This window comes from Solanum lycopersicum, chromosome 8 (genome assembly GCF_036512215.1).
Source record: "Solanum lycopersicum chromosome 8, SLM_r2.1".
Classification (NCBI taxonomy): Eukaryota; Viridiplantae; Streptophyta; class Magnoliopsida; order Solanales; family Solanaceae; genus Solanum; species Solanum lycopersicum.
In genome coordinates, this window is record NC_090807.1 from 64,738,520 (window position 1) to 64,752,092 (window position 13,573).

The following is a 13,573-nucleotide window of genomic DNA, read 5'->3' on the forward strand; positions in this document are numbered from 1 at the left end:
CAAAGTGCAAGGAAAAAATAAAGAAGAGAAACAAGACGGCAAATCGAACCCTTATCAACAAGGTGAGAATTTCGGTAGTCGCTAAAATTCCCCAAAAGTTCATAAACCTGGATGAACGCTACATCTTTTACCCTCTAAACTATGATTTTCTAGCAGTAGTTTGTTATTTGGTCTTAGTTGTAGTGGTTGTTATCTGATATGTCCTCTTTAGACCTAATAACAAAGGAAAGTCATGGTCTAAGAAACAAAAGTATGTAGTACATCATAAGTAGAGATTATGAGCGGAGTCAGTAGGGTTAAGGAGGTTTATTAGATGTAAAATTATTATACTTTTCAAGTATATATAGTAGATATTGAACCTCTTGTTTAATTTTTCATATTTTGAACAGCTCTTTAATGAAAATTCTGACTCAGTCACTAGTAGAGATGGATAAAATGATACTGAGAAATATATTATTTATTTCGAAAGGGCACATGAAGAGGTGTCATTCCAACAATGAGCAATCCAAAACAAATCACAACCTTGCACCTAACAAGATGTTTAGTGCATATATAAACAAATAGAACATCAGAATAAATGACTAAACAAATGAATATCAAAAACACAAAAGGCATTTAAGCACAAATGAATCCCTTTGGAACATCCTTGCTACAAACATTAAGAAGTAAGCTAAGTGAAATAGGGATATTAAGGTTAATCCCCAAAACATTAGCCTTAAGTGCAGTGCAAAGACAAGCAGCAGCTTCCAAATCCACAAGATTTCCAATAAGACTACAACATGGTTTTACAGGTGGAGTTCCAAGTGTTACATTTAACAAACCACTAAGCACATTAGCACAAACACCTAATTTCAAAGTATCTTTTGGGCATTTGCCTTCTTTTGAATAAGGAGGAGGGGGGCATGGCTTCGGCGTTGGCTTTGGCTTTGGTTTTGGTTTTGGCTTATGGCAAGTGTTGCATGCACTCACCACAGTGAAGAAAAGGATATTGAATAGAAGAAATAAGGCAAGTGATTTAGCCATGATCTTAATTAGACTCTTAAAAGACTTTGTGATTAGCTAAAGAGATGATGATGAAGAATTAAAACGATGGTTGGGTTTTTATAGGCTACATAAATATGCAAGAAGATTAGAAGAATGATTAGAAAACATTCTTAACCCCATGTGTGTAAGCAAGGAATTTTAGCTGGTAGATCTTGGAGGTATATGTCAAGATGGAATTAAATTAATATAGGTAGACATGTTCCATGTTTAATTAATTCCAACTTAGTATATTCTAAGCGGTCCTCGACTAGCTGGATGGAGTTATGCAGGTATTGTTTTGTTTCATCCCTAGGCCTCTATCAATATACTATTATTTATACACTGACACTACAACAAAAGAGATATTTAGTTGCAATAAATTTACTTTAAGCAAGCTGCAATAACATTTAACAACAATATATTGAGTTAATTTCCTTCAGTGTCAGCTAAAACCTTTAGCGGTATTTATAAGAGTATTAGTTATAAGTATCTCATATTTATCATTGACACTTAATATAATATACAGATAATTATACTATTGCCGCTAAATCGCAGTCGGGTGTAACATATATTCTGAGTCTAGTATACCATATATATATTAAAATAAAAATAACTTTTAGCGGCAATAAATATTGACATCAATAAAGGGTGTTAAACTTTTTATTGGCATTAGTTAAGTATCATTAGAATCAATATCGCTAAAGGTTTTAGGGACATATACAAAGAGATACTAATTACTGCTAAAAATACATATTTTAATAATAATTAAGAATTAATTATCGCTTATGATGATTTACCGATAGAATGAATTTGTTTTCTCTTTTCTAGGTTACTAGTCAATTAACACTTTAGATAATTATTGGCATTTAATTAACTTTAAATGACTTCATAGTGTAAATTAAAATATCTCAATTGGAATCTCAAAACATGACAGGAAATTCCCATGGTACTAGAGTGTTCTACTGAAAAGGAAAGCAAAGGCTATATGTAATCATAAAGCCCTAGCCGATTCTCTTATATGAAATTCCTATTTTTAGAAGGGTAATTTGATGGACAGAATATTCTTCGTTCATTTTTATAGTATAAATATTAATATTTTAATATTTGATTTCACGATTTAAATTTGTGATCTATAAATTATAGGGATAATTGTATATAATAGCAAACTAATAACATAAAATTAATGGAGTAGGTAGGGTTTGATTTAACTATGCTCCATAGCAAATGTTTGCCAAAATTGTATAAAAAATCTCGCTTGCCACTCTCCCATTCTCGCTCCAATCTCTCGCTCGCTTCCTCACTTTTTATACAAACACAAGTGTATAAAAATTGTTTCTATTTGTATAAAGCAGAGAAAATTGTATAAACACATATATTTTTGTTCCCCTTTCTCCCCTCTTTCAGATCTCGCTCGCAACCTTCGCCTTAAATCACTTATACAAATAGAAGCGAAATGTATAAATTGCGTTTCTGTTTGTATAAAGCGTGAGAAAATTATATATACACATGCAAGTACATATATTTTCGTCCTATACACTTATAATTATACAATAAAAATACTCCTTTACCCAGTTTCTATTGCCTTTCTCTCTTTCTCGTTTAATACAAATTCAAATTGTATCTAATTCTCTCTTTCTCGTTTTATACAATTCGATTCAATTGTATATTCCCTGTCCAAGTCTCTTTTATCTTTCTCTTTCTCATTTTATACAAATTCAAATTGTATATAATCGTTCTATACACTTATAACCATACAATTCGTTATATACACTTCGTTTATACAATTCTCTGCCCAAGTATCTTTCTCATTCTCATTTTATACACTTCGTTTTATACAATTCTCTTCAATTGTATATTTATAGCGAATTATACAGTTTTTATGTTTGCTATGGAGCGAAATTATGCAAACTTTGTTATAGCATATAAATATAAATTTTTTATTTGCTATATGTAAAAATTGCCTATTAATATATGATTATGAAATTTTATTGTTTAATAATGTAGTCACGGGCTTCAGAAGGAGGTAACAAGTGGGCTTCATCGGTATTAATTAGATTAAGAATATTCTTTTCATGAATGTGGCCAAGATCACCCAGCTCAAATTGTTGTCGTTGGCATAGTGTTTTCTTGTGTTTTATACCTACTAAACTAGTCTTATTAATTTAAATTTCACAAAATTTTAAAAATAACAAATATAATAGATATATAAGGCTCTATATTTATAATTTTAATAATTGCGCTTTATAATTATAGTTTTGTTTGTTATGAAGGTTGTCGTTTGTATATTTTTTGTCTGTTTGTATTTTCGCTTGTGAATATACAAATAGAGTAAATATATACAAATTACGTATTTATACAATTAGGAATTTAAGAACTTCGTTTGTATATTTTGCTTGACAATATAAAAACAGGGTAATTTATTATGAATTTTTCATAATCATATATAAATAGATAGGATAAACATATATAAAATTCTGAATTTATACAATCAGAAACCGAATCATATAAATGAGGCGAATTATGTAAATTAGGTGAATAGCAAAAATTAGAAAAACCGTAATAATAACAAATTATAATTTTCTTAAACTGTAACTATAATACATAATATAGGCTAAATATTAGTTATTTTTCATAATTTTCCCTTTATTGAAATCTTTCTAGTGGAACCACGTCAATGAAAGATGGGCAACTTTCACATATAACAAACAAAAAATTCATATTTGTATACTATAGCAAACTTTGCATAATTGCGCTCCATAGCAAACATAAAACTGTATAATTTGCTATACATATACAATTGTATAATTCGCTGGCCTAAGTTGTATAATTCGCTGGTCTATTTCGCTGCAATTATATAATTTGTTTTGCATACAGTTGAATCAAATTAAAATGTATGTATATTGCATAATTATAAGTGTATAGCAAGAAGATATATGTTTTTCTTGCTTTATACAAAAACAGAAACACAGTATATACACTTCTGTTGTATAAAGGTAGAGAAAATTGTATTTCACTGCAATTGTATAATTCGTTGGCGTTTTTTTCTACAATATTTGAAATAAAATGTTTGTAAATTGTATAATTAAGTGTATGACACGACGATATACATTTTTGTATGTGTATATACAATTTTCTCTCGCTTTATACAAAACAGAAACAGAATTATACAATTCTGTGTATAAAGCGAGAGAGGCGAGCGAGAATGGAGAGTGGCGAGCGAGATTTTTGGGAGAGAGACGCTGGAAAATTTTAGCTAATGTTTGCTATGGAGCACAATTAAATCAAACCCTAGCTATTCTATTTAATTTAGGTTATTAATTTGCTATTATATACAATTTTTCTACGAAAGATTTGCAATTTTCTGCCATCTTTAATGCCCTTTCGCCAAAGGATAGTTGGACATACAATGTTTAATGGGCCTAATTTCTATGAGTTGGGGGTGGGCCAATATTAGCATAAAAAGGTAATAGGAAAAATTACTTGATTATTTTTTAATAAATAATTATTAATTTTAGCGATATTTTTTTATTTATTTTTATTTATAGCAATAAATATTAATATTATGATAATCTGCAATATATATTTAAGTGAATTATGTATGCAATATATATGTATTAAATTTGTATTATATGTGTTCTACAAATTGTTCTCTGTAATATGAATTAAAATTATATTATAGATGTATAAAAGTGATCAAGTGAAAAAAAAATTATTGCTATAAATGATAAATATTTCCTTAGTATTGTATATTTATATAAGTTTTTCGTAGTAATATTGGTCGACAAAGTCAAATGTACAACTATACATGTACATGTACTGGACAATTTACATTACCTAACAACAATGGACTCAAACTACATATGATTCTCCGGTAAGAATGGTGATCTATAGGATACAGTCTCAATTGAATTTTGAAACTAAGACTTCAGAATTTTCAACTACTTCATAGATAACTAGGTCACATTCTTGTTATAGTGGGTTAAAGTTCCACGTTGATAGGAGAATGGAGTTAAGCTCAAGTGTCATATCTTACATGATATCCGAGACAATCTCGATTGACTTTTTCCTACTCAATCTTAGTTATAGAAATAGCACTCAATCAAAGGGGAGCATAAGCAAGTTCAGTGGTAAAAACCTCTGTAATCAATGAAAACTTTGAAACTGTTTAGGGCAGGAGAAAACTTATATTAAGCACGACCACAAGAGGCATGATAAGGAAGATCAATCCATCTCGTTCATCCATGTTTGAACTTTCGATCCATGCTCCAATTGGGCTTGGATGTGAGGGGGGGGGGGGTTAGAATAGGTTAAAGTTTCACATTGATTGAAAATTAGAGTTGTTATCTTCTTATATGGACTTAAATAATTCTCCCATGATAAATAGAATTTCAAGGTTAAATTAAGTACAAGTGTCATATTTTTACGACTCCGGTGATCGAATGTGAAGTTAAGAAAGATTGACACAAACTACAAGGCCAATGGGAAGTCACGGGTGTATTTTCTGTACTTTTTGGTCTGACTTGTGATCCCCCCAAAAATCAATATAATAAATTCCACTAGTACTAAAACATTCAACTTTCAAGAAAAAGATCTTGTCCAAATTAATTTGGGCCAGTAGTTCTCTGCTTTTAAATTATTAGCCACCTTTTATTCCAGGCTAGCATTTGTTCACATGTCTGCAACTTTCCATGCATGCCAAAATTCTATCTTAATTCATTTCTTAATTATTTCAATAGAATTTTAAGTCATACACTCTCTCCGACTTCAACTCAGATTCAATTTATGTGATATCTTTTAAACTTAACATTTACCTTGTGAGGTTAAAGAGTTTGTTTCGAAAGACGTTTGGCTTATTTTTAAGCTGAATTCAGGATTAAAATTTTAAGATTTGACTTTCAAAATTTAAACAATACCATATAAATTGTGACAGATTGTATACCATTCGAACAAAATAAATAGTATTATACTAATATGCTATCCAAATGCTCCTCAAAAGATAGAATAACTTGATTTCTTACACTTTTAACTTTGCCATAAATTTGCCTATAAATACACACCTCAATTTCATTATGCCCTAAACCTAAACCTCATAAACATAGTAGCAATACAAAACATAAGTTAGCTCTACTTTGTCATGGATTCAAAGAGAAACTTAATTACTCTCTTTTTGTTCATCAACATTCTTTTCTTTAACCTCGTAAGTGGTTGTTGGACTGGTTGCAACAATCCACCAATTCCTAAACCAAACCCTAACCCTAACCCTTACCCGAACCCAACCCCATCCAAGGGACATTGCCCTAGAGATGCCTTAAAACTAGGTGTATGTGCCAACGTATTGAACGGTCCGGTCGGAGCGGTCATTGGGACCCCACCCGACCCGCATTGTTGTATGGTACTAGGTGGACTTTTGGATCTTGAAGCTGCTGTTTGTCTTTGCACTGCATTGAAAGCTAATATTCTTGGAATTAATATTAATATTCCAATTGCATTAAGCTTGCTTATTAATACTTGTGGCAAAACACTCCCATCTGATTTCATTTGTGCCTAATAAGCTACAAATGTTTCTCTTTTTTGGGTCGTGACAAAAAAAAAAGATTAAATTTTAGCGGCTAGACTATTCTTAACGACCCTTAAGTTTGACGCGAAAAATCATTCGTGACGAATTTTTAACATTTTCTGTGGCGACTAATTGAAGTTGCATTTGTTGTTGTCATGTATGTGAAGTATTTGGAATTTGTTGTTTGTATTATTCTAGGAATTTCTATTTTTGTTTGTTGAAGCTTTATTTAATTAGGATTAAGCACTTGATGATTTAATTTGTACCAAGGGATTGTTATTACATCTCTTTTCTTTGTTGACTTGAATTTCTAGTTCACTAATATTTGCTTTTAATTTCTCCTTAATATTTAATTTCTTGCTGAGTTTTAAAAATAATTCGGGATTATATATGTAGATTAGTGCACAATACTTGAGGTTCTAATTGTTATTATGTTAATTTGAGCAGCTTAGAAAGTAAGAATAAAAAGCGATATAGTATTCATTATGGATTGATTCTCCTTTATTAATTCTAACATGATATACGAATTTCGATTAGTCGGCCTAAAAAGGATAATAATATCTGACAACAAGATTAAGATTATTGAGATGATACGTCCTCTTCACCTCCAAACCTAAAATTGTGGGTCACCAAGGGAGCGGGAAAATATTCCTCTTGTCTTGACATATTTTCTTTTCTTTTCATCACAAGATTAAAATTTAGTGAATCGTAATTAACATTTAACATTGCATCTTTTATTATTTTGATATGAATATTAGGATTTTAAAATTAAAGGTAAATGATTAGTCCATTTAATTTTCGAATGAGGAATAATTTGACTCAGGTGAAAATTAAGAATTCCATAAATAGTTAGATACTCATAACCCCTCCCTCTCTTTTCTAAGTTTACTTATAAACCACCTTATGTTTAGGTGATTAATAGGGTAGGTGACACAAGAAGACATATGTAGTTACTATCTCTTCCGTTTAAAAAAGAATGACCACCTTTTCTTTTCTTTTTAGTCTGTTTAAAATAATGACCTCTTTCATTTTTTGGTAACATTTTAATTTCAGTTTTTCACGAGGCATGTTCAAGGCTACAAGATCAAAGGGTAATTTTGTACATTTGACGTACCTTTAATTTAGGACCACTAGATTCAAAAGTCTTCTTTATACTCTTAAATTTTGTATGAAGTCAAACCAGGTCATTCTTTGTGAAACGCAGAGAATATAAGCTATTCGTTCATTTTCTCTTGTCCGTTTTAGACTTTGCACATCCCTAATTAAGAAATATTCATGGATATATATGAGGATGTTATCATAATGAACATGAAAAACTTCCCCCATCGCATCATTAACCGGTGTAGAATTCAAGATCAGTCGATTTTTAGAATTAGGTCTTGAAAAATAATTTAGGAATTAGGTTACAAATGCCAAGGATGAAATGAAAAAAAAATAACTATATTTTCTTAGTATGTTAAAAGTAAAAATAGAAGTGAAAAAAAAATATTTCTAAAACGTGAACAAGAATAGAGAATACAGTATTATTTTTAGGAAAAATTACGCAACAAAGCAAACTTATACTAGTTAATTACTCATCATAGCTATAGTTTATTATAATTACTACTCGCGACTAACATTATACATTAATTATGTGGACTAACTTCGAATTTGAATAAGTCATGTTTGTATATGTATAATTCACCAGAATATACAAATACATATGTATAATACAATTATTTAGCCTATATACATATACAATTCACTTCTCTCCCACTCTCTACCCTCTCTCGCTCGTCTCTCTCCTCCCTCTCCCAGTCTCGCTCGCCTCTCTCCTCCCTCACCTAATCTGCTTGCCCTATATATAAATATATATGTATAATATACAATTATATATATATACAATTCATCTCTCTCACTCTCTGTCCTCTCTCGCTCGCCTCTCTCCTCCCTCTCTCAATATGTCTTGTCATATATACAAATACACATGTATAATATAATTTATCTAACCAATATACATATACAATTCACATTTTCCCACTCTTTTTCCTCTCTCCTCTCTCTCTCTCTCTCTCTCTCTCCCAGTCTTGCTCACCTCTCTCTTTCATATAATATATAGCAACAAATTGTAATCATCAAACTATAGCTATAAAGAGTAATTAATTATTTTTAAATGGCTATATGTGAAAGTTTCCCCTATTTTATGAATGATCGCACAAACTATGGAGAACTTATTTCGTCCAAGTTGCTTTATTGAGCCCAAAATATTAGACAAGTTTTCTATTTTTAGAACCAAAAACTTGGAACCCACGATACAAATCATTTGGCTACAATTTGTCTAAAATGGTATTTTATCTATATTATTTTATTTTTATTAATATTTTTATTCTTTTAACTTTAATACATTTAAAATAAAAAAAGATATTATAGACTTTTGAATTTCTTGGCCAAATTCTAGCCATATTTTCTAGTCATTTACCACTATCCTAAAACTTAAGACCTCGTTTCAAAAAGATTGGCCTAGTTAACTTGACACGGAGTTCTAAAAAATAAAGAAGACCTTTGAATTTTTTACTTATAAATTAAAGTTATGTCGAATGTATTAAATTGTCCTTAATATTGTGGCCTTAAACATGTCAGTAGAAAACTAAAATTAAAATGTTACAAAAAATGAAAAAGACCGTTTTTTTTTAAATAAACTAAAAAAAAAGTTAACCATTCTTTTTTAGACAGGACTAATTATTTATGTTAGATCAATTTGGCTATATTATTAACAACAACAAAAAAATGCACTTGGGCGTTGAACAAATAAGCCCAAAGTTATATTTTCGTAAAAAGCTATAGTTTGGATATTGATTATAAAGAGAAAGTGGTATGAAATAACAAGTTATTAATTCAAATTAAATGTTATAGTTATAATTTAATTTAATTTTAAATTGCAGCAAACATTTTTTTTTGTCATCTGATTCGGTATACAATTAGTCATTTTATATATTTTGATATAGAATGTGTAAAATGTGTTTGTGTTTATATAAAGAGAGTGAAAACTATTTATACAAATATAAATATATATATTTTCATCCTATACACTTATGATTATACAAATACAAATCTTATTATATAAATTACAATATACAAATGAATTTATACAAAACTGAATTTGTAGCGAATCATACAAATCAAAACCTCCATAGCAAACACAAAATTTGTTATGAAACGCAATTATGCAAACTATAACTATAACATATAAATATAATTTTTGTATTTGCAATGTGTAAAAGTTGCTCAATTATAAATAATAGTTATAATTGTCTAAATTACAATTTATAGGAATAGATTTAGAAAGTAAAGAGGCTAGCGAGATTTAAAGAGAGATGAGCAAGATACAAATAGTGATAAAGGAGAGAATAATTTGTGTATCATTTTTTTCTTATTATAGATAGATACAATTTATTTTCTAATACATAGATACAATGATACAATTGGTTGTATCTATCTACGAAGTAAAAAAGATTCAAAAGCGAAAACAAGTTTGATACATATTCTTAGTCTAGTAATGCAAACATATATTGATCGACATATCAAAAATTCATAATGAAATATTTTGAAATCAACGTTAAATCGAATAAATAAAAAATTATTGAAGGTCAATAACCACACATATAGATAAATTTAAAAATTTAAGGGGTTTCGCAGTAACATAAGAAATAAAAAGGAAGATGAAGAAAGATTCACACAAGAATTTGTGAAGAGGGAAAGACATTTAATTTGTAGTAAAGAAAACGAATGATAAAAATTTGTGTGACTATAAAATATTTTAGTAAAAGTAAAATAGACATTTAAAGTTAAATGGTTACTTAATTATATAGAAATATGTCATTCTTTTTTTTTAACTGACAAAAAAAATCATATAAATTGACACAGAGGGAGTAATATTTACTAGAAAGTTGCCGTTCTGGTTCCTCTAGTGTTCTTTGTGTGCACTTTTAGCCTCTCTTTTATCTGATTTCGCACAATTACGTTAAAAAAAAAAAACTTTCGATTTGTTAGACTTGCAATTATCATCCCAAATCCTAACCAGAACTAGGCCATCTCAAACAGTTAATTAATTATGTAAGGTTACCCATTAATTAACGTCTGTATATAAAATTACTCCTTCTTAGAATTTTGAACTCTATATATATATATATATATATATATATATATTCTAAGATTTGAATACTTTAAATATTAATTAATAATTTAATAATCTTAGAATATATATATATATTCTAAGATTATTTTTCTCCCTTATTTCAAATCTTATAATTAAGGAAGTTAGCTTTTTCAGTTTCTTTAAATTTTCAAACTCAACTTCATTATCGTTCTATTTTTACAAAAGAAATTATTAAACACAATTTACAACAACATACATATATATTTGAATGCTCGAAAGCAATGAAATCAAAAGTTTGACGTTTTAAATAAAATAAAATTTACGAATAATAAATGGACTTATAGTTATTTATTTATTTATCCTCAAAAGCCCTAAATACATTGATTTGCGTGCGCATAATTTTGTTTAAACCAGTAACACCAAACCAACTTGACCTTCTCAAAATGACACCAAATTCTACCATCACGTTATTCACACATTTCCTGTTAATTCCTTTTATTAAAAAAATAGAACTAAATATTAGATTAAGAAATGCAAATTTGTTATAAATACATGGTATTGTAAATATTTATTATATACTTTAGTAATAAAGTTTGTAACTGAATAAGCATATGGTCTTGTAAGAATGAAATCAAATAAGCTTGTACGTAAAGATAATTTATACAATAATTTGTGTAATCAAATAAGCTTGTATAAATACATATCATCTTACGCTTTTACAACTCATACTATTTTATTAGAAAGTGAAATGCACATTTTCTTGAAGTTGAATACATATAGAAAACTTTATTAAATGTCATCAATTTGTATCATTTAATGTTTAAAGTAAATCATTATGACCATTTTATCAGAGACTAGTGTAGATGTAAATAAAAGAAACTTCAAACATTTATAATTTTGGCTTTGAATGTTAGTTTCGGATATAGAAAAACTTTATTTCACGTTTCATACCACATTTGAACTTATAAATACCTATAATTAATCATTCGAACTAACACACATAATTTATTAAATCATCACAAGTACCCATAAAAAATTTTGGTAAAAAAACTACATGCAATCAATGTGTGCCTATCTTGAAGGCAAATAATGTATACCACCATATCTTTTCGTACGTAATGAATTAGGTGAGTCACGACTTATAAAAATTATATGTCGAGTTCTCTTTTCAAATGCACCTATTTTGTATCATTAAATGTTTTAAAATAAAGCATTATGACTATGTTACTTGAGACTAGGGTAAATAAGAGAAACTACGAATGCTCATACTTTTAAATTCAGAACACCTAAAACTCAAATATTAATACGCTCCGCCTATATTTTTATTCGTCAAAAAATCTCTTTTTGACAATAACATGTATAACTTAAATTACTATTGAGAGTTACAAATATATAGTACGTTCAACTAATTATTACTTCCTAACCTATTTTCTTTTATCGTTCATTTAAAAAATAATAACTTTTTTTCTTTTTTGATAACACTATAATTATAACTATTTACATGATATATTTAAGAACACGAGATAAAAAATAGTTTTGTTTATTAACATAAATATAATCTCAAATACAAAATTGAAAATATTTTCTTTATTTTCTCAAATTATGCATCAAATTAAAATAGATATTCTTCGTAAACAAAGTATTAATTAATGTTAATAAGACTAAGATAGGTGTAATTAGTCGGTAGAACCTTAATGGTGACGGCACATATAAGTATGAGTTGTATATGGTCAAATTATAATATCATCTTTTCTAATTATATAATTAATCATGACAATAATTAAATTAATTTCCCCTTTAAATGTACACAATGCAAAAAGACAATTATAATTAGTATCCATAAAACCACCTCACTTCTTTCTGTTGGCTCTCATGGTTTATAAATTAATACTTAAACCCCACCCCCACCCCTCTACATGTATATTTTGTATGTATATGTATGTATCACACCCCGTGAATGAATCTACATCAAGATGGATAAAATTTTGTTCTATTATTTTGTATGATTTTTCTTTTTTCCATAGATGTGTAGGCCTTTTTGGTCCCTATTGTAATCTTTTATTTCTAGTGGATCATATTTATCTACGAGTACAAGCAACTTGTTAACTAAACTACACGATTATTGATTGAATTTAATTCATGATAAACATAATTAATTAAAGACAGGTGCTAAAGCTGCCATAATTTGTTTTTACGTTTTTCTTAAATTGGCACTAATGTATTTATATATTAATCCGTGACGTAGAAAAAAATTAAAATTTATAAATTCAGAATTTTAATTTTTAAAGTTATTAAGTTCTAAATTAATAATTTATATATATCTAATGAACTTACAAACGTATGCGTATATTCGATTTCGTTGAGCATGTATGTAACGCTCTTAGATCCGCCCATTTTATGTACTTTTACCAATTATTTCGGTCAAAGAAAGCTTATATTATAGCAATATAAGTACATTATATGCCCAAAGGAATGTAAACGGCATTTGCAAGGAATTTTTGCTTTTTATTACTTTTCCTGTTTCGTTTTATATGTCTTCTCTTTTTATATATAGTTGGACCTGGTGTTTGTTATTTTATAAAATTTATGCATAAATTATCTTCTTTTGCTTATTATATTCTTGATAGAGTAGTAAATTAATATTAGATATGTGTTCATCATTTATTATAAAGTTGACTTAAGATAACACTAAATAAGGATAGAAGGGTAAAATTACATCATTTCTTAATGCAAGTGCAAAGTAAAAAAGTGACATATAAAATGGAACGGAGAGAGTAACTTTTATGGTGTAGTAATCCAAATATTAGTCGATGAATGTATATATACATATAATTATATTTGACTGGCACACTTTTTTG

The 13,573-nt window shown here is 28.4% G+C and overlaps 2 protein-coding genes across 2 annotated transcripts; one reads left to right on the forward strand and one right to left on the reverse strand.

The window, feature by feature from the left end:
- Positions 1–427: 427 nt before the first annotated feature.
- LOC101250241 (14 kDa proline-rich protein DC2.15) lies at positions 428–1,108 on the reverse strand. Its single transcript, XM_004245700.5, has one exon. It carries the CDS (start codon positions 1,021–1,023, stop codon positions 616–618), a length of 408 nt encoding a protein of 135 aa, XP_004245748.1. The 5' UTR covers positions 1,024–1,108; the 3' UTR covers positions 428–615.
- A 4,966-nt stretch (positions 1,109–6,074) lies between these two features.
- On the forward strand, positions 6,075–6,902 carry LOC109120969 (14 kDa proline-rich protein DC2.15). The gene has a single exon (XM_019215403.3). The coding sequence runs from the start codon at positions 6,158–6,160 to the stop codon at positions 6,569–6,571; it is 414 nt and encodes a 137-aa protein (XP_019070948.1). The 5' UTR covers positions 6,075–6,157; the 3' UTR covers positions 6,572–6,902.
- Positions 6,903–13,573: the final 6,671 nt, after the last annotated feature.

Bases quoted from the DNA above. Each gene is read 5' to 3' on its own strand.
- LOC101250241 (XM_004245700.5), bottom strand. From the start codon at position 1,023: ATGGCTAAATCACTTGCCTTATTTCTTCTATTCAATATCCTTTTCTTC.
- LOC109120969 (XM_019215403.3), top strand. From the start codon at position 6,158: ATGGATTCAAAGAGAAACTTAATTACTCTCTTTTTGTTCATCAACATT.